The sequence below is a fragment of the Cervus elaphus genome, chromosome 16, assembly GCF_910594005.1.
Source record: "Cervus elaphus chromosome 16, mCerEla1.1, whole genome shotgun sequence".
Lineage (NCBI taxonomy): Eukaryota > Metazoa > Chordata > Mammalia > Artiodactyla > Cervidae > Cervus > Cervus elaphus.
In genome coordinates, this window is record NC_057830.1 from 38,212,860 (window position 1) to 38,235,396 (window position 22,537).

At 43.2% G+C, this 22,537-nt stretch overlaps 1 protein-coding gene across 2 annotated transcripts in view; it reads right to left on the minus strand.

The window, feature by feature from the left end:
• DOCK5 (dedicator of cytokinesis 5) overlaps window positions 1-22,537 on the minus strand; it is a 281,193-nt gene that overhangs the window by 172,476 nt on the left and 86,180 nt on the right. For both annotated transcript variants that reach the window (XR_006345828.1, XM_043927733.1), the window contains exons 3-4: window positions 9,510-9,550; window positions 2,271-2,326 (exon numbers count right to left, since the gene is read on the minus strand). Coding sequence is in view for 1 of the 2 variants with exons in the window: in XM_043927733.1 (XP_043783668.1) it covers window positions 2,271-2,326; window positions 9,510-9,550 (97 nt within the window). In the remaining variant the exon portion in view is untranslated. The remainder of the gene's footprint in view (window positions 1-2,270; window positions 2,327-9,509; window positions 9,551-22,537) is intronic.

A 22,537-nucleotide genomic window follows, 5' to 3' on the forward strand; every position in this document is an offset into this window, starting at 1 on the left:
TTTTGGATCTTTCCAGGAACCTTGAGTACAGTAAGCCCCCTACATACAAACCTTCATGTTGCGAACTTTCAAAGATGCTAATGTGCATCCGGTTCCAGAAAGGAACCAGAACCTGTGCCGTCAACATCAGGTGTGACTGACATCAGTTTGCCCTCTGTCTCCTATTGCTGATGATCTTCTATCTCCACCATCTCCCACTCCTCCAGCCAGTAACTCTTCTTACCTGTTGACTCAATGGCAGTGGCTGTATGCCAGCTGATGTACCGACTACTGTACTTTCCAAGGGGCTGTAAGATTATAGATGCTTCTTGTTTGCTTCTTATGTATCATTTGTGTGAAAAGTACTATAAACTATGAACAGTCCAGTACTATACAGCCGATGGTGTTAGCTGGGTACCTAAGCTAACTCTGTTGGACTTACGAACACACTCCCTGGAATGCAACTTGTTCATATGTAGGGGATTTACCATACCAAGCTAGGCTGGCTTCAGCAATTCCCAGGGATGGAAGCCCAAACTGAGTCCTTTCACTGGTTCTGCCAAGTTGCCATTTTACAAGTGAGGGTGGGCAAGTGGAGGGGTGTTCATGGCAGAAGGTCCTGGGGCTTGGAACCTCACACGAGACCTGCTGGGGGATGAAGTGGGGCCCTCTTTTGCAGCAGAGCTTGGTTTGCTTCTCATTGCTGGCTACCTGCACAGAAAACGTACATATACCAAACCCTCACTTACTCACAGTGCACTTTTAATACAAGGCAGACGTGACATTCATGCACATAAATCCTGTCTGGTATTTTTATGATTAGCAAAAGGAGAGAGTGAAAGCAATCTAAAGAATGGGGATTACTGGTGGAATTTCCAGACATCAATAAGAATACAAGATGCCCAATTAGGTTTGGATTTCAGATAGATTTTTAACTGTAAGTATGTCTCAGGAAATACATGGGACATGAATGTAAATAAAAATTACTTTTTACCTGAGTTTCAAATTTAACTTGACATTCTGCATTTTACCTGGCAACCCTAGTTATTGGGAACATGCCCCAAACTCTGCCTTTCCTCCAATGTGGCCGAGGCTAGTGATCCTGGAGGCTGCCCAGGAACAGTCCATCAGAAAAAAGATTCTCCAAAGACTTCCTTGCGGTCCAGCGGTTAAGAATCTGTCATTTAAGCAAGGGGTGTGGGTTCGATCCCTGGTCAGGGAACTAAGATTCTACATGTCCCAGAGTGTAACCAAAAATTAAAATAAATAAATAAAACTTGCTTCTGCTTTTTTTTTTTTTAATTAAAAAAAAAAGGTGCCGGGGGGGAAGGTTCTCCAGTAGGGGCAGGACACATGGTTTTGAGTCCTGATTATGTGTGAATTTGGGCACATCTCCATCTATCATCTGTAAAATGACGGTGCGCAATTCAGGGCTAAGAATGTTCTCTGTGGCTGTGAGCCAGTATGCCTCTGTGACCCACTCCTTTCTAACAGCCCTAGAATTCCTGCTCCAGGCTTTCTTTATTCTCTCCTTGATGCTCCTGCCCACTGACTCACCATCAATAAAGTGAATTTTCTCTGCAGAGCACAATCACACATATTAGTTAGTTCATACAATTTTACATCAAGTTCACAACCAGGGACTTCCCTGGTGATCCAGTGGTTAAGACTCTGGGCTTCCACTCCAAGGGGTGCTGGTTTGATCCCTGTTTGGAGAACGGAGATCCCACTTCACACACCACGCAGTACAGCCAAGAAAGGAAAAAATAAAAAAAGTTCAGGGCTAATGTGGGGCCAGATTTGTTTTCTCTGATTTGCAGGGGGAAAGCCCCAGGCACGCTGACTTGTCCAAGGTTCAGAGATAAATAGCACAGGTTGTAGCTTGGTCACCTGTCATCCCCCAAGGTTCCCAAAGAGAAGGTTTTCAAGTCTTAATGGCTAAAGAGCACCAAATGTTCATGTGTGTGTGCATGCACGCACGCACACACACACACACACACAGAAGCATGCATTAGTGAACAGCTGGTGCAAGAGGAAGATGCAGGCCCTCTATGTTCACTCATTATCTGCCTCCACTGTCCCAAGGAAGGATGCAAGGGAGGAAAAATATCAAAAGAGAAGGCAGAAGGAATGATGTCAGGAAAAAAATTTTATTTCCCTTTCATCCAACAAGTGGAGTTGAGGCCCTGAGACAAATAATGCACAAAATAATACCTTACGATTTCATAAAACCTGTAATGATACTGTACCTTTACCTCACCTGTTAGGCATTTTCCTACATTAGAACTTACCCGCGGTCTTCCACAGTGGCCTCTTTCAAATGGATGTACGTTTCAGGGAAAATACCCTGCGGACAAAAGAACTTGGGTTATATGCCATAAAAGTCCCCGTCCAACATACTCTGAGGAAAATGTAATTCAAAGAGACACGTATTCTCCAGTGTTCACAGAAGCACTATTTACAATATAGCCAGGACATGGAAGAAACCTAGATGTCCATCGACAGATGAATGGATAAAGAAGATGTGGTACATACACTATGTACAATGAAATATTACTCAGCCATAAAAAGGAACAAATTTGGGTCATTTGCAGTGATGTGGGTGCAGCCAGTGTCTGTCATATGGAGTGAAGTCAGTCAGAAAAACAAATAACACATATTAATGCATATATGTGGAATCTAGAAAAACGGTACAGATGAACCTATTTGCGAGGCAGGAATGGACACACAGATGGAGCAACGTGGTGGGGGGTGGACTGGCAGAGCAGCATTGACACAGACACACTCTCATGCGTCAAACAGGTAACTAGTGGGGGCTACCGGATGGCACGGGAACTCAGCCTGGTTCTCTGCGAGGACCTAGACGGGCAGGATGGGGAGGAGGGCGGGAGGGAAGTTCAAGAGGGAGGGGATGCACACACATACAGCTTACTCATCCTGTTACACAGCAGAAAATAATACAGTGATGTAAAACAATTATCCTCCAATTAAGAAAAATATCAAAAGCCCCTCAGTTCACTACAAGAGCACAAACAGCGGCAAGTCAAGTGGGGGGGGGGTGGCAAGGACACCAGGACACACCTACAGTCTGCAGTCAAGGCTGCAGGGCGTCAGTTACATAGGCTGGCTACCTAAACACTGAAAACGTGTAACTGAATCCTGGGGTTCAGAGACCTCAAGATGAACACTTCGTAAATGAACAGGCAAACATGCCCAGGGTCAGCTCAGAGCAGTTAATAGATCCTAAAATGCCTCCAGATTCTATACAACATGAGGTGCTTCTCTTAAAGGGTTTCGGATAATTAGTAGATGGAGGGCTATGTACTTAGTGGTCCATAAAATTATGGTCATTTTCTAGACCCATTCCTCTCAGCACTTTCACTTAAACAAAATGCATGGAATCAATTAGGCCTGGTTATTTTTAGCCTTTTCCAGTCTCAAACTGCTCTCCATTCTAAATCCCTAAGAGGCAATTTGATGTCGGTATTAAGACACTGCCTGTGGGAAAACTATGCCTAGAAAGACCTAAAAGAAACCCTGGAAACTGGTCAGGAGCAATCTGCAAAACCGCAGACTGGATCTCACCCACAGGAAGCAAGCCATGGATGTGAGTTTTCTTAAAACCAAAAGCTTCTGTGGTTCAACTGCATGGTGTGCTCATCAATAAGCAGAAACACTGCCATTCAGAAAGGCACCGCTGGTCCCTATTTTACGGTACTTTTCAGGCCTGACAAGGAGAGGTTCCGGACTAACTGGAAAGTTCATTTGGGTTTTTATTTCATCTTATGGAAAAACCTAAATGAACTCTTGGGCCAACCTAACAGAAGAAGCTGTTTAACAAGCACCATTAGCTCAACTTGCTTGTAGCCCTGAGCCTGTTAAAACTGCGGCCCCGTGGACATGCCACGTCGGGGGCAGCTGACCTCAAAGGTGGGAGAGGAACAGGTCACACCCTGGGGACCCAGGTCAGAGATGCCTGTGTACTGAGTGATCCTTATTCGTTCAGAGCCAGAAAAACGAGTGTATTTCAACCAGCATTGGTTGTGCATCTAGTTTTGTGTGCTACGTTTATCTGAGCAATTCTCTCCTTTCTCCCTTTTAATCCTCTGCCAATAAAACAGGAAAACAGCAAGAAAATTTGAGACTGTGCTGCTCCCGGCAATGGTGATGACAAGGTAGATCCTGCCACTGCCTGAGTCAGAAGCAGAATGGCCTTCCTTTCCCTCCAGGCAGGAAGAACCAAAAAAACATATAAAGATACCTGCCGCTCCTCACTTTGAGAAAGGGGCAGGCATAGGGTACATGAGTGAGAAAGCATAATCCCAATCTTGTTACTGATAAAGACCCAGAACACACACAGAGACAAGGTAACATCAACCTCTTTCATGACAAGGACAGGATTCAGTGATTTTTGAAAACCGATCACAGAGTTAAACACTAACAAAAATTCAAAGTGTGTGTAATTTCTTTGGGGTCTGATTAATGGGTTTCTGAAGCTCCAGGTCAGTCTTTAGGATGCCAAAGGAACCTTGGGTGCGTCTTCCTTTTGCTGCTGCTGCTGCTAAGTCGCTTCAGTCATGTCTGACTCTGTGTGACCCCATAGACGGCAGCCCACCAGGCTCCCCCGTCCCTGGGATTCTCCAGGCAAGAACACTGGAGTGGGTTGCCATTTCTTTCTCCAATGCAGGAAAGTGAAACGTGAAAGCAAAGTTGCTCAGTCGTGTCCGACTCTTAGTGACCCCATGGACTGCAGCCCACCAGGCTCCTCTGTCCATGGGATTTTTCAGGCAAGAGGACTGGAGTGGGGTGCCATTGCCTTCTCCATTCCTTCCGCTAGATGGATGTAAATGTTTTGTTGATCCCTATCTTTGTGGAGAACCAGGATTGCCTGCCCAGTGCTCACCTTGGGGACAGGATGCTGAGTGAAATTAGCCAGACACAAAAGGACACATGCTGTCTGACCTCACTTGTATGAAGGTCCTAGAGTAGTCAGATTCATAGAGACAGAAGAGAACTGGGGTTACAAGGACTGGGAGGAGGGAAGAAGGGGGAGCTTATGTTAAATGCTTATAGAGTTTCAGTTTGGGATAATGAAAAAGTTCTAGAGATGGTGGTAATGGTTTCACAACAATATAACTATACTTAGTACACCTCAAATGTACTTTTTAATTTTTTTTTCATTTACTTTTATTAGTTGGAGGCTAATTACTTTACAATATTGTAGTGGTTTTTGCCATACATTGACATGAATCAGCCATGGATTTACATGTGTTCCCCATCCTGAACCCCGCTCCCACCTCCCTCTCCATCAACTGTACATTTTAAAAGAGTTAAGGGACTTCCCTGGAGGTCCAGATGTTAAGACTTCACTTTTCAAGGCAGGGGATGTGGGTTCAATCCCTGGTGGGGGAGCTAAGATCCCACATGCCTTGTGGCCAAAAAATTAAAACATAAAACAGAAGCAATATTGTAATAAATTCAATAAAGACTTTAAAAATGGTCCACAGTAAAATAGAAGAATTAAAATACTAATTTTCTGTCAAGTATACTGTACAACAAAATAAAGCTGTCCAGAACTCATAAAAAGGTGGTGCATTTAATAACAATGAACCACTCAAAGTAGCAGTTAATCAGAAGCGATATTTTCAGGTTAAAATGAGATGTGAAACTGTTGGTCCCAAGGAATATCCTTCCAGAAGATTTTTCAAATCAAGAAGATAAACGATTGATTAATTGTTTCATACACCTAAAACTTGATGACTATGCTCCAAATAACAGGGAGAAATCCAAAATAGAAACATTCGTAACCTAAGTGGCTTATTTTGTAATGGAGTCCTGGGTTGGATCCCTGGGTCAGGAAGATCCCCTGGGGAAAGGAATGGCACCCCACTCTAATATTCTTGCCTGGAGAATCCCATGGACAGAGGAGCCTGGCGGGCTACAGTCCATAGGGTCACAAAGAGTTGGACACAACTGAGCAACTAACACTAACACAGGCAGCAATCATAGCACATAATTTATACTGTGTATGCAGACATGATGATTTTCACATTAAGAGTTATCTATTTTGTTGCATTTCCACTGTTACTTGTAGGCATCACCGTTCCATGGTAGCATTTGTCCACTTGCAGCCATTTAATTACTCTTGTAAATCTGAGACTATAGGCTTATTCTTTTTTTTTTTTTTTTTAAATATTTGTTTAGTGATTTATTTTGGCTGCACTGGGTCTGGGTTGCAGCACTCAGGATCTTTTGTTGCAGCACAGGGGCTTAGAAGCCCCACGGCATGCGGGACCTTAGTTTCCTGACCAGGGATGGAACCTATGTCCCCACTCGACCACCAGGGAAGTCCCTGTAGGCATTTTCTGATGCCATTCTGACACACAGAAAGCCAGAATAAACCTAGGTAATATATTTCTGATTTCCAGCCTCTCTCCACTTTGTTTTTGCTTTCTCAGGGCAACCTATCCACTTGCGTTTAAAAAAAAAAAAAAAAAAAGAACTAATGATTTTCTAGATATTACCCTTATCCTTACTTCCACAATCCTGCCAGGATCAATAACCAGTTTCCGCAAATCTCTTGGCTTCTTCCATTTGCAAAACCACTAGCTTGTTTTATCACCACTCTAACTGATTAAGTCTGCTTGTAAATAACACCAGAAATTTCCACTGAAAACAATAGGCTTTTCAAATAGCTCTTCCCCTAAAGACTGACAAACAAGGAGACAGCATTAGGACAGCATTCCAACTAGGCTGGACTGCTTAATGAAGGCGTGGCAAAGTTGAGCAGAATTCATGACAGCTGACTTTGAATTCTCTGTTTTGCCTGATCTACCAGAAAGATATTTCAACTTGTAAGTCAACAAGTAAAATGCATGGCCTTTGTTTGTCTTGTTATTTCACTGAATTACAAAGTTTAATTATCAAGAACTGAGAAAAGCTCTTACTGAAATAATTCTTCTCAAGAGTGAGACTGGAAGTTTGACAGGATTTTAAGAAAATGAATATAAAAAATTTAAAAACACATTGAGACTTTGTCATTTAGATCCTAGTGAAGCACCCCATCAACTTCCCAAAGCAGACAACAGATGGATTCTGGTGTATTAGGACATCATAAGATGCCTTAGAGATGCTCCAAAGAGAGTCTTACAGACTGCAGACACTGAAAGGAAAAACTGTGGTCTGGGACCTTGTTTCAACAGAATTCACCTGCATCAGTTAAAAATATAAAATTGTTTGGTCTTAAAAGTTTGTATGATCTTATCCGAGTGGCTTTTTATGAGGATTGGTGATTAAGTGACGTTAAGTATTGCTGCACTTGAAATTTAGAACTTCAAAATTATTCACTCTAATCCTGCTTTGAAAAATAACTTGTGCTTACGCTCAGTCATGTCCAACTTTTTGTGACCCCGTGGACTATAACCTACCAGGCTCCTCTGTTCATGGGATTCTCCAGGCAAGAATACTGGAGTGGGTTGCCAGGCCCTCCTCCAGGGGATCTTCCTGACCCAGGGATTGAACCCAAGTCTCCTGCAGCTCCTACACTGGCAGGTGGATTCTTTACCACTGAGCCACAGGGAAGCCTGAAAAATAACTACCACTTCCATAATTGTGAGTAAAATAAACACTGATAGAGTTCAACTGAAATCAAGAAGCAGAAGTAGCTGTAAACTAGGTTCCCTTGTTAACAAGCGCACTAGAAGAAAGTCTTTTGCTCTGGTCCTAACATGCTCTCATTCACACCAGAACATCTGCTGTCTTGGGTCCTTATATAAAGGCCCAGGGAAACTAAAGTCAGCAAGAGTTTACTCCTTTAATCAAATGATTTATCATTATTTTCACTATACTTAAGTAGAAAATGAAGACCCAGAGGCACAAGCATCTAACTGTGGGTATAAAAATTCAGCATCAGAATTTTAGGGAGGGATAAAAGGACTAAAACTGTGGGAGTGGATAACCACATTAAAAGCAAACACTCCTTTATTTTGGTAGATTATTAAATTGTCAGAGTTAATAAACTGTGTGTGTGTACATACACATGTGCAAATACTGACTGCTGGTTGAGCATCAGCAATACAGAAAGCTTAACTAGGGCAGTCATGGTTTTAAACGGCCTATACCTTCTAGAAAGGTGTTTTTCTGGGCCCACCTTTTTAAAATGAGTTTTTATTGGAGCATCGTTGCTTTACAATGGTGGGTTGTTTCTGATGTATATCAAAGTGAACCAGTGATATGTTTGCACACATCCCCTCTTTCATGGATTTCCTTACCACTCTGGAGCACTGAGTAGCTCCCTGTGTATACAGTCGGTGCTCACTAGTTCCCTATTTTATACACAGTAGTGCATGTAAGTCAGTCCCAACCTCCCAGCCCACAGCCTTTCTGAGACTTGTGTGCGAGCACCTCTCTTGTCTGGTGCTGTATTTGTAAAGTAAAACCTGTGGGTTTGTGTTTTTTTTCTTAATTATTGAGTTCTTGATCGATTCTTAAATGTTCCTCTCACCCTTCCTAATTCACTCTTTTGGATGGGAACTAATTGTGAAATAGCATGGCCCCATCAACACTGTTCTTTTCAAAAGAAAGTGCTGACAGGCTATGCAGTGCCAGTCCGCAGTGTCACAGAAAAAGTGCTGACCTGACCTGAAATAAACCGAGAGGGTATTAACCTAACTCACAGGTTTTCTTTAGCTTGACTATTAGCAGCTTTGGCACTGGGGAAAGGAACCCACGAGGGCCAGTGTTTTTCAAATTCTTTGCCCATGATGGGACAGCAACCCAGCACGACTGTCATAAAACATAATTAAAAATAAGACAAAATACTGTAAACTTTACACCTAACACAAAAGTTTCCTGAAACGTGACTTACCACGGCATTCCATTTTCTATTTCTCAGTTTGAGTTGTAAAAAGATGTTGGTTCTAACGCACTCTGTTAATTTCATGTGAGTTTCACAAGTTGGAAAGCTAGGACTCTGAGGACTTTCCTGGTGGTCCAGTGGTTAAGACTGCACTGCCCAATGCAGGGGGCGAAGAGTCAACCCCTGGTCAGAGAACTAAGATCCCACACGCCAACGGTGTGGCTCCCGCCAATAAAAAACCTACTACTCTGGTTTTCCATTTTATAAAAAAGGAAAGAGTCAGGTGGAAATGGGGAGACCCTGTGGTTCTGGGATTTCAGCACGGGAACTAAAGGGTAAACAGAGCAGTTCCCCCCTCCTCTGATACAGAGCACCATCCCTAGATGACCACATTGCTCAGCTCAAGCGACCAGAAAGCCTGCAGAGTCCCTACCCGGGGTGTCAAATTCACCTCCAGCTTTTATCCTTGAGTTGGCTGGTGGGAAATACAGCCAAGGGACTTGGACTCTTTTACCTGAACAGTGAGGTCAGACAATTTGCTTTTGAATCCACAGAACAGCCGTCAAAGAGAAAGCAAACTGGGCCCACAGACAGCAGATAATGGGTCAGATCAGACAACACAAGACTGGCAGACAGTAGATTTCTAAGTAGAACACTGAACCATAAGCCATACCTTTTTAGATTTATTTTGGAGAGTGTATCCTCTGTACCAACCTGTCAGGGAAGAAGAGAAGACAGAATTGAGTATGTTATCTGGGACAACACACAGACATTAGCAACATACATCCTCATAACCCGGGTCTCCTGCATTGTAGGCAGACTCTTTACCGTCTGAGCCACCAGCGAAGCCCATGGTTTGGGTGTGGACATGGAGTTCAGGAGACCTCTAGCAGACAACATGAACATTTTCATTTATTATACAGTAAAAATCTAGATTTATTTCAGAGCTGCATTGTCTTGATAACTAAAGGATTTAAAATTCACTTAGAATCACGCCTCGTTACTTCTCCTTTGGAGAAAGGACCAAATAAATAAATAACAAGATGGAAGACAGCTCAGTCTCTTAACACCTTAATCCCTTCCAGTCATTCACTAAATGCTTTTGCATGAATGAACATGAACTTTCATCCATTTATATACATTCTGTGAGTTACCTTATACTACTAAAATAGATATTTTTAAGTAATTTATACATATTCTCTCCTTCTTGCTTTCTCTCCCACCCCCATGCCCCTCTCTCCCAGGATAAGAACCAATATTCTGGAACAATTTTAAATCAGAGTAGCAAACCTTTTATATATATATATATATATATATACACACCTTATATATATACATATATGTATGTATATATCAAACCTTATGTATATTTACACCTAAAAACAAACTGAAACAAATAAAACAACACTTTAAACAATTCTTGGCAATGCTGCAATACTCCTCTACATAAAAAGATTTTATGTGTTTGCTTAACAAGGCTTTAAGTAAAGTTTTTAACTTCCTTCTAAAAATTCCAATCGATACACATATTCCTATGGCTGTTTTCCCACCCTCTATCTTATAAAGGGAGTATGTAATTTAATCTATCCATAAATAGATAGTGGATAATGAATATTTATTGAATACCTAATATAGGTAATTCACTGATAATTTTGCTCATTCCCTATAACCATGAGGCATTAGAGTGGTTATTCTGCCTAAGTAAACCTTGTCAGCAGTCCAGATGTATAAAGCAGCCATAAACACACAATGAGTACAGGCCAGCCATAATGGAAACTTCAGGCATACTGTTTCTGGACAAAATCATAATTGGAACACACACATGCATCCCAATGTTCACAGCAGCACTGCTTACAATAGCCAAGACATGGAAGCAACCTAAATATCCATCGACAAATGAATGGATAAAGCAAATGAGCTTCATATACAGAACAGAATACTGCCCAGTCATAAAGCAGCAATGGATGGGCCTAGAGATTATCGAACTACGTGAAGTCAGAAATAACACAGGATATTATGCGGTGGACTGGTATCTTTAATTAGGAGTGGTGTTCCCTGTTCAGATATTTTTTTGTCAATCATGGGCTTTGATGCAAATCTATAACCAGTCCACAGCATAATACCCCATTCTAACCAGTTAAAAATAGGAAAATCCTTAACACTTTTGAATGCTGACAGTTTAAAATTTGTGAAAATATTAATAACTCTATGCTTCAAGAAGGTAAATTCAGCTCCCTAATATATCCAAAATAGTTTGTGTCCAGTGTTGGATGATTTTATATAGAACAAATTATAGAAGAGATCTATTAGCAGATGCATGAAATTAAAAAAAAAATTTTTTTTGAAGTGTAGTTGGTTTACAATGTGTTAATTTCTGGTGTACAACAAAGTGATGTAGTTATGTATACATTTATATATGTGTATCTGTGTGTATATGTTCTTTCTAATACTCCTTTCCATTATAGTTTATTATAGGATATTGACTATACTTACAATAGCCAAGACATGGAAACAAGACTTTAGTCTCTTCCAAGCAGTTTTCATCTCTTTATGTCCTATAAAACCAAGATATTGTACCACAGACTAGGTTCACTTTCAGAAGGGAACTTACCAATACTTTTGTAAACGGTGTTTTTGCACAGCTATCCATCAGATAATTTTTTTTTTAAACCTCCTAAGCCTTCTCTAGGGAATGGCAACCCACTCTTGCCTGAAAAATCCCATGAACAGAGGAGCCTGGCAGGCTACAGTCCATGCGATCGCAAAGAGTCAGACACGTCTTAGTGACTAAGCAACAACAAAGTCTTCTCTACAACTGTGGTGTGTGTACAACTCCCTCTAAAGACTCAAGATCACCATGCTCAATTCTACAAAATGAACACTCACATTCCATGGCATTGGGTACCGGCAGAACACTGTCTGTTTCTGGAGTATTCATCATACATGCTGAAGACTTTATAAATTCAGCTGCTAATAAATCCAAGGGAAATGGTAATAGTCCAAGAGTATACTTGCTCATTTCCACATTACAAACCAGAGTTGTGATACAAGTGAGAATATGAATTTCCAATTAATGCCAACACCTAAAGCAAGATTATTACAGTTAAAAACAGTACGCTACTGGCCTGATGAAAGCGTTATCAACAAGCAGCCATAATCAATGAGTCGTGTGAACTGGTTGGAATCTCAGTTGCTGTCTTAAAAATGAAGGGAATGGTGGAGGGATGGTAAGTCCAGAGGTTTAAGTGAAATGACAATCTCACTTTTATTTTAGGTGAAATGACAATCTCAAAAAGCAAGTTTCTGGCAACCATGGGGAACTTCAAAAGTGATTCTCTGCAGGGACTTCCCTGGCAGTACAGTGGTTAGGACTCCACACTTTCACTGACGAGGCCTGGGTTCAATCCCTGGTTGGGGAGCTAAGATCCTACAAGCCACAGTGCAGCAAAAAAAAAAAAAAAAAAAGTGATTCTATGCGAAAGGTTGATTGGTTTGGGAAAAGAATCATTTCTATTTTCCCGGGGCTGACCCAATCCATAATAAAACTGCCCCCCCTCCAATTTAAAAATATCAGAGAGTGTCCCTAATTCCATTGTCAAAGTCACTTACTTAAGCTGGTTTCTCAGATAATCTCTATCAGCCAAGATTTCATCATCACCTGCTCCATTTCGCCTCACCTGTCCAAATGCATCTCTGGCCACTGCCCACTTTCTGGCTCCCATAGGACAGGTCCCTTACTCGGCTCTTCACCCCCTCTACATACAACCATTCAATAAATATTTATTAAGCACTAGTTTAGATACCATGGTGGAGTGGAGAACAAGAGTTATTACAAAGATTACGCTCTAACATAAAATATGATATATATGATGATCTCAAAGGATGACAGAGCTAGCTAAAAGCACTCAAGGAGAGCACATGGCAGAAAATAATTAGCAACATGGGACATGATAAAATGGAATGAACTACAGCTATACACAACATCATGGGTGAACCTAAAAAACATTATGCAGAATGAAAGAAACTAAACAGACATGCATAATTCCATTTACATAAAGCTGAAGGGCAGACAAACTAATTAATCCATGGTGATCTAAATTAGAACAGTTGTTTTTTGTTTTTGAAGGTGGGAATTGCACAGAAGAAGGTGACGGAACTTTCTGGAGCATGGGGAGTGCTCTGTATCTTGACTGGAGCATTAGGCACATGTTGTGCACTCAATCTATCTAAATTACTTGAATTGTACCTAACATGAGTATATTTCACTGTATATACAGTGCGCTGCAATTTCTAAAAACATTAAAAAATGTAAACTTATCAAAGGAACAAAAAGCTACGAACAAAGCTAGCGGAGGTGATGGAATTCCAGTTGAGCTATTTCACATCCTAAAAGATGATGCTCTAAAGAGCTGCACTGAATGTGTCAGCAAATCTGGAAAATTCAGCAGTGGCCACGGAACCAGAAAAGGTCATTTCATTTCAGTCCCAAAGAAAGACAATGCCGAAGAATGTCCAAACTACCGCACAATTGCACTCATCTCACATGCTAGGCTAAGTAATGCTCAAAATTCTCCAAGCCAGGCTTCAACAGTACGTGAACCGTGAACTTCCAGATGTTCAAACTGGATTTAGAAAAGGCAGAGGAACCACAGATCAAATTGCCAACATCTGCTGAATCATCAAAAAAGGAAGAGAGTTTCAGAAAAACATCTACTACTGCTTTATTGACTAAGCCTAAGCCTTTGACTGTGTGGATCACAACAAACTCTGGAAAATTCTTCAAGAGATGGGAATACCAGACCACCTGACCTGCCTCCTGAGAAACCTGTATGCAGGTCAAGAAACAACAGTTAGAAGCGGACATGCAACAACGAACTGGTTCCAAATTGGGAAAGGAGTATGTCAAGGCTGTATATTGTCACCCTGCTTATTTAACTTCTATGCAGAGTATAGCATGCGAAATGCCGGTTTGGATGAAGCACAAGCTGGAATCAACATTTCCAGGAGAAATATAAATAACCTCAGATATGCAGATGACACCACCCTTTTGGCACAAAGCAAAGAAGAACTAAAGAGACTCTTGATGAAAGTAAAAGAGGGGAGTGAAAAAGTTGGCTTAAAATTCAACATTCAGAAAACTAAGATCATGGCATCCGGTCCTGTCACTTCATGGCAAACAGATGGGGAAACAGTGTCAGACTTTATTTTTTGGGGCTCCAAAATCACTGCAGATGGTGACTGCAGCCATGAAATTAAAAGATGCTTGCTCCTTGGAAGAAAAGCTATGACCAACCTAGGTATGTGGAATCCATGAGCTTGCCTTCAGAATATTCTCACAAAAAGTAGAAACCCAGGCAGATACAGAAACCAAAGAGGAGATGCTAGCCTATGGGAAAGTGAAAGTGAAGTCGCTCGGTCATGTCCAACTCTTTGAGACCCCATGGACTGTAGCCCACCAGGGTCCTCCATCCATGGGATTTTCCAGGCAAGAGTACTGGAGTGGGGTGCCATTTCCTTCTCCATAGCCAACCTAGACAGCATATTAAAAAGCAGAGACATTACTTTGCTGACATAGGTCCATTTAGTCAAAGCTATGGCTTTCCAGTAGTTGTGTATGGATGTGAGAGTTGGACTATAAAGAAAGCTGAGCGCTGAAGAATTGATGCTTTTGAACTGTAGTGCTGGAGAAGACTCTTGAGAGTTCGTTGGACTGCAAGGAGATTCAACCAGTTAATCCTAAAGGAAATCAGTGCTGAATATTCACTGGAAGGAATGATGCTGAATCTGAAACTCCAATACTTTAGCCACCTAATGCAAAGATCTGATTCCTTGGAAAAGACTCTGATGCTGGGAAAGATTGAAGGCAGGAGGAGAAGGGGACAACAGAGGATGAGATAGTTGGATGGCATCACCAACTCAATGGACATGAGTTGGACCAAGCTCCAGAAGCTGGTGATGGACAGGGAAGCCTGGTGTGCTGCAGTCCATGGGGTTGCAAAGAGTTGGACATGACTGAGCAACTGAACTGAACTGATCAAAGGAACATTACGAAGTATCCACCTCAAAGTGACACAGAATTCAACAATAAAGGCATTGCTTAAGTATCACTGAACATTTTTGTTGGAAAGTACCTTGAAACCAGTTTCAGCCACATGTGAAAAATCAGAGTTTTTACTCCGATTTCTCCATTGTTTTTACTTTGTCTCTCCAATGACATTGTTCATCTTCCTTGTTTGGGGCTCTGAAACTGATTCTGAACGAGTACTGCTATTTCCAAAAATTCAATCCAGATTGGAGATTCATTTACTCATTCAACAAAAAGATGCTTAGGAGAGCAAGACCTATATCATCTTTGTCCTACTTGGTCTCATTTTTTAACGGGAAGAGAGAAACAAACATGTGAACACACCAGGGAATGAAAAAAGTCATTTCATCAAGGGCTAAAAGTTATTAGAGAAAGAGTGACAATGTCCCCTGACATTCACTGCCACACTATTCAGAGCAGCCAAGACATGGAAGCAACCTAAGTGTCTATGAACAAATGAATGGATAAAGATGATGTCGTTTATATAGACAGTGGAATATTACTCAGCCATAATAAAGAATGAAACAAAGCCACTTGTAGCAACATGGGTGGACCCAGAGATCATACTAAGTGAAGTCAGAGAAAGATAAATATATGACATTACTTATAAATGGTATTAGTCGATCAACCATATCCGACTCTTTGCAACACCATAGACTGTAGCCTGCCAGCTTCCTCTGCCCATGGGATTCTCCAGGCAAAAATACTCGAGTGGGTAGCCATTCCTTTCTCCAGGGGATCTTCCTGACCCAGGGATCAAACCTGGGTCTCCTGCACTGCGGGTAGATTCTTTATGGTCTGAGTCACCAGGAAATCCCAAATAAACATGTGGAGTCTAAAAAATGATGCAAATGAACCTATTTACAAAAACAGGGACAGACTCACAGATTTAGAAAACAAATTTGTGTTTACCAATGGGGAAAGGTAGGAAGGAGGGATAAATCAGTAGGAGTTAGGGATTAACATTACACACTACCACACCTCATAGCTCAGTTGGTAAATCATCTGCCTGCAATGCAGGAGACCTGGGTTTGATTCCTGGGTCGGGAAGATCCCCTGGAGAAGGAAATGGCAACCCACTCCAGTATTCTTGCCTGGAGAATCCCATGGACAGAGGAGCCTGGCAGGCGAATGGGATCACAAGAGTCGGACACGACTTATCAACTAAACCACCACCACCACCACCACCACCATCACACATAAAATAGATAACAAACAAGGACCTATTGTCTAGAACAGGGGACTATATTCAATATTTTACAATAACCTAAAAATGGAAAAGAATGTGAAAAACAGTAAATATACATGGATATTCTTTTTAACTGAATCACTCTGCTGTATACTTGAGGCTAACACAACACTGTAAATCAACTATACTTCAATTTAAACAAAAAAAAAAGTGACAAGTGGAGGTGGGTTACTTCAGCATGCGTGGACAGAAAATTCTCTCTGCTGAGGATTCACACTGCTAATGTGGTCATTCATTTATTATACATAAAACACTTATTCAACCCTAGCATGCCAGACACTGTCTTCAAGGAGGAAGGAAATAGACTGTAAACAAATAATGAAATACAAAAGGTCCTTTAATGGTAATGCTTGGAGACACTTGGCACACAGAGGCAGGGTTATGAATATGATGAAGGCAGTTACTGACTGGAAGATTTTTTTTTGAACCATAAAAGCATCATTTACATGTGTAAGGCATGAAGCATGAAGCATTTTGTAAAATCTCTCATTTTGCAGTCCCAGAATAAATCTGTTTCCTCTCTGCTCCCTCCATCAATAAATTATTTTTATTGTAGTAAAATATACATAACATGAATTTTAACATTTTACCTATTTGAAAGTACACAGTTCATTGGCATTAAGTACATTCACACTGTTGTACAATCATAATTTTTGACCTTCCCAGGAATTAAAGGCAAGAAAGAGATAGGGAGCCATGGTTTCTATGCACCTTCTTTGGGCAGTGTAGCCAGCCAGGCTCCTCTGTCTGTGGGATTCTCCAGGCAAGAATACTGGAGTGGGTTGCCATTCCCTTCTCTAGGGAATCTTTCCAACCCAGGGATCAAACCCAGGTCTCCTGCATTGTAGGCAGATTCTTTTCTGCTGAGCCATGAGGGAAGCCCAAAGCCTGGCTGGTCAGGAGTGGGATTCAAACCCACACCTCCAGAGGATTCTGAAGGCAGGTCTGTGCCTCACACGGCTAGGCCATCCTGACGGAGGAAGAGCCGGGGCTACATCCTGTTGGTTTTTGTTTACGTGTCACTGGCCTGGTAGCTCGCTGGGTGAAGCAGAGTTAAGTAGGCCAAGGTCGAAGGTTCCAGGTGAGCCTGTCAGGTTTCCACGGCCACGGCCTGTCCTCCCGTTCCCAGTGAGTGTCCCTCAGAGACAAACCTGAGGTTCCCCCCGAGAGGGAAGCTGGGAAGTGGGGCAAACCTCTACTGGACTTCGTTGCTACATCTTTGTCTGAAGGCAGCCCAGAGTCACTGGGGCTCAGGAAGTCCACTTTCTGAATGCAAGGACCATCTCAGTGGGGCTTTTGAAACTAAATTCAAAGGCAGACAGCAAAAGGATGCAAAGACAGTCAGAGGCAATTCTATTCTTCCGTATCGTTTTGTGAGACAATCGGTCATCCAGGTCAGGCACGTGCAGTAACTGCTGGAAGTCTGAGCTCCAAAGAACTGAGTTCACAGAAATTTAACAGCCTCACCTCGAAAAAGAGGAAACTCAGGCAAGGAACTGAAAAGGCTGTCCAGAGTCAAGCAGTGACTTACTAGCTAAGATGAGGATCTGAACATGGGCTTCCTAGGGCATACTTCATAGCTGACTGCCCCCTCACTGCTCCCGGTGGGAATGGGGGGTGCAGGGGGTGTGGGAGCTTGGCCACAGAGTCCTCTCAATATAAACTCCACAGACACAAGTGCAGCAAGTCAGCGGAAAAGAAAGATGGCGGGGCGGTCTTTTGTTCCGTCTTTTGTTTCTTGAATGAACAAGAAAGAGTCGTGTCTTTATGGTACCTGGAACACAGCAGACACTCAATACATTTCGGATGAATGTATTAACGAGAAAGAGAATTCCTAGAGTTAATGGCCACAGATAGAACAGACTGATGGAGGACCCCCTAAATCTGCTCCTCTGGGGCAAGACTGACTGCAAGGTCTGAGACATCCTTCTCTTCTCTCCGAGATCCCATACCCAGTGGCAGAGCAGGGTGGGGCCCGAGCACCTGCCTGGGAGGCCAGGGACAGAAGAGACACCACTTCTTATGAGAAAGACTCACTGAAACCCAAAGGCCTGGGTCTCCATCCTGGTTCTGTGCTCATCAGCTCTGCCAGACTCCAGTGGGTCAACTATTCATTTCAAGGGAGGAAGGCTTTGATCTCTCAAACATCCTTTCACCAAAACATTCCTTTCTCCTCCCCTCATAAAACCCAACTCCACAGCTAACAGAGGTTTGCTCTGGTTGCCCACAAGACATGGTGATGACACAACTTCTTTCCAACAGCACACACGTCCTCAGACAGATGCAGGGACCTAGTCCAGGCGGTGGACCCACAGGAGGAGCAGATTCAAGTTACAGCCGACAGACCGGAGTGGTGACATACCCAAATGTCTCCTGCAAAACTGGGCACTCTGTCTGCGACTCACAGACCCTCTGAAGCTCAGCGAGAGGAAGGGAAAAGATCTCCTCCAGTCTGATCAACGTCTTGACTCTGGTTTGCCCATTCCCGTGCCATGTGCTAGATGTGGCCTTTTCTTTGTTTTCTAAAGCAAGGTAATCCTGACAGTTGTTTGTCCTTCTGGCTCCTGGCACTAATTCCACTCTTCTGTGGTGGAATTTTCTGTAACTTACCCAAACAGTTCAAGCAAGCTGAAATAAATGGATGCCACATGCAGTTTCCTCTGTAGTAACAATGAACTTGCTGGAACTTTCTCTTAGATTTTGTTACCATCAGCACCAATATTTGCAAAATGGAAGAGAAAGGAATATAGGTTTGTGAATGAGGCATCATTTCATCAAATGGGATATACTGAAGAAGGCCTGCTTTTACAAGGAACAATGCTAGGTTCTGGGGGTGGGGGATGCCGATTCAGGAATTTGGGACTCCAATACACCCACTCCTGATCTGGAAGAATTTCTAATCTAATTACTAGTAGAACAGAAGGCGACAGGGGAGGGTGAAGTCATAATAAACTTGCACGTCTAGTCAACCAGGATTTCTGGAATTTCAGTGCAGACTGCTTTTTTAAACTGGAAGATAATTGCTTTACAATGTTGTGTCAGTTTATGCGGTATAACAACATGAGTCAGCTATGTGTACACATGTATCCCCTCCCTCTTGAGCCTCCTCCCACCCCAGCCCTCACGGCATCCCTCTAGGTTATCACAGAGCACTGAGCTAAGCTCCCTGTGCTATACGGCAGGCTCCCACTAGCTAGCTACTTTACACGTGGGGGTGTGTATATGTCAGGGTTACTCTCCCAGTTCGTCCCACTCTCCCCTCAGGCCCTGTGTCCATGTCTATTCCTTCCCTACAAATAGGTTCACCAGGACCATTTTCCTAGATCCCACACATACATGATGTTAATATATGATACTTGTTTCTATCTAACTTACTTCATTCTGTATGACAGGCTAAGTCCACCCACATCTCTGCAGATGTCAGTTTCGTCCTTTTATGGCTGAGTAATATCCTATTGTATATGCATACCACAACTTCCTTATCCATCCATCTGTCAATGGAAAGAATTCTGGAACTCCAGTGCAGACTGCTTTTTCAATGAAACCACCACTGCCTCCTGAGAAGGACATTGGGATGAGACGTGAGAGGTGAAGGCTGCCTTCATTTCTGAAGGGGACCAGAGGCTCCCGTAAGACAGGAACCTGATCCCGGGCAGAGGTGTTGGAAATACGTGAAACTTCACAAGGAGGACAAGTCAGGTGACGTGAGGAAAGCCCTGCAGTGTGACCCAGTGCTGAACCTAAGCTCCCTTCAGCCTGATCTCCTAGAAACCTGCTCTAAATTCCTCAATGGAACACCTCCTAAAAATGAACAAGCAAGGCTACAATGTTGTGAACCACAGGTCCCCACTTTGTGGACCCAGAGAGCCAGGGGTGAAAAGACACTACGAAAGGTGTGAAAAGACCAACAACAGTGCTGAAGTGGAACCCAAGACTGGTGACAACACTGAGTCCTGGTGTGATGTCCCTGGCAGTCCGGTGATTAAGAATCCACCCGCCAATGCAGGGGACACAGGTTCAATCCCTGGTCATGGAAGATCCCACAAGCCAGGGAACAACTAAGCCCATGAGCCACAGCTACTGGGACTGTGCTCTATAATAAGAGAAACCACTGCAACGAGCAACCCAGGCGCCGCAACAAAGACTTGCCTCTGCTGGCCGAAACCAGAGAAAACTTGTGAGCAGCAATGAAGACCTAGTGCAACCATAATTAATTTGTTTTTAAAGTCCTGGTGGCAAAACATCAGAAGAGCTGAAATACAAACCACATGGGACGTTCCCAGAGTGTCAGAGCCAAAGATGGCTGAATCTGATCCATGTGCCCCCTTCACTAACCCAGGTGGAGGGCACAGCCCAGGACCTGAGCCATACATCCACAGACACACAGCGAGGGAGAAACTGCCACAGGCTGGTGGGCGTCAGAGACCCCTGCAGGGACCTCTCTGCTTGCCTGGTCTGGAGACCCACCTACCACACCTGAGGGGCTTGGACACACTGTCCGTGACAACTGCCCACCACCTTAGTCATTCTTCCCCGGAGTGTGTGGGCTGCAGGAGGGGGACCAATCTCTCTGGATGTAGGGGGAGACGATTCTGCTAGGCTCCCAAAGAACAGACACGCCTACCCACTTGGAGGAAGCCAGCTGCTGCAAACAGGCCGGGGAGGAGGGGTGTGGACGGCTGAGTAGCACCCTGCACTGAGACTGAAGTGGGTCAGGGGGCAGGCAGGAGACCACCAGCCAGAGGACGGGTTTGCGTGGAAGAGCCAGAGAGGAAGAGAAGTCCAGAGAGAGCTCCCCTTGATACGTTTGTGGTGGCGGGCAACTCATCTGACTGTCATTCAAATAGCAAAAGAACCTCACCCTCTGTGGCAAATTGTACCTTATGTTCAAAACAGAGATGCTGTTTCCCCAAAGGCCTTGGAATGTGAAGAATGCTCTTCTTTGGATTCCAGGGGCCCCTGGTGAGAATGAGACCTCTGCCATTTCACAGCTTTGTGAATGCCTTCAATGTCTTGATATTCACATTGATTGAACAGGCATCAGTAACTCTGATCTCCCAGGACTGTTAGAACTGCGATGCAGTGTATGAAAGCCCTTCGTTCAATGCCTGGCATAGAGAGGAAGGGAAAACGCCAAAGCTGGAGCACTGAGAACCCAAGGACATAATGGAGGGATCCACTTCTTCACTCAGGGCCACCATCCGCTTCCTATGCTAATGACCGCAGGGGACTATATATGGGGCTCTCATTCACTTGATTTCTGAGGTGTGGGTCTGTGCTCCCTGCAAGGAGGAGCAGAACCTCTCTAAATTATTAAATTACTGGCAACTGATCCCTGAGCTAAGAAGGACCCCTGGAAAAGGAAATGGCAACTCACTCCGATATTCTTGCCTGGGGAATCCCACGGACAGAGAAGCCTGGTGGGCTACGGTCCATGGGGTTGCAAAGAGTCAAACAGGACTGAGCAGTTATCAGCAACAATATAGATGCTGGAATCATGCTGGGAGAAGCTTCACCCTGAGGGCTGATAAGAATACATACTTTTATTCTCCAACAGAATAATTCCCTCCTCCAAGAAAAGAGTAGAAAACATGACTTAAGGGAAAGAACAAGAAAAAGTAGAAGAGACAACTTGGGTGATAGAAAAACCATATGACAAGTGGCTGGAATAACCAAACAACATGGTGCTGAACACCCAGGGCCTGAGCAGAGACTGAATACAGCCCCAAAGGAACTCAGAGGTCACCAGACTAGGTGACTCTAAGACCTGGCTGAACACCCAGTGGGCAATGAATCTGCCAGGAAGACATTTAAAGAATAAAAAGTCTTCCCGACACATATTCTTTAATTCCAGTGATAGTAACAGATACTTAGTCCTGCATGGTGAAAACTAAACAAGCACTCAAAGTCAGGAATTTAGTGTTCATTGCTTCTGCCACTTAGAAGATGAACTAAGTTGCTAGTTACAGCTAATTTAAAATCTATTTGGCAATACTGAAAGGTGCAAGTGTTAGTCACTCAGTTGTGTTCAACTCTTTAGTGACCCCAAAGACTGTACCCCACTTGTTCAACTCTTTAGCGTCCCCAAAGACTGTATCCTGCTAGGCTCCTCTGTCCATGGAATTCTCCAGGCAAGAATACTGGAGTGGGTAGCCATTCCCTTATCCAGAGAATCTTCTCGACTCAGGGGTAGAACACAGGTCTCCTGCATTGCAGATGGATTCTTTATTGTCTGAGCCACATTACTCAGCCATAAAAAGGAACGAAATTGGGTGCTTTGTAGAGATGTGCATGGACCTAGAGTCTGTCATACATACTGAAGTCAGTCAGAAAGAGAAAAACAAATACTGTATATGAATGCAAATAT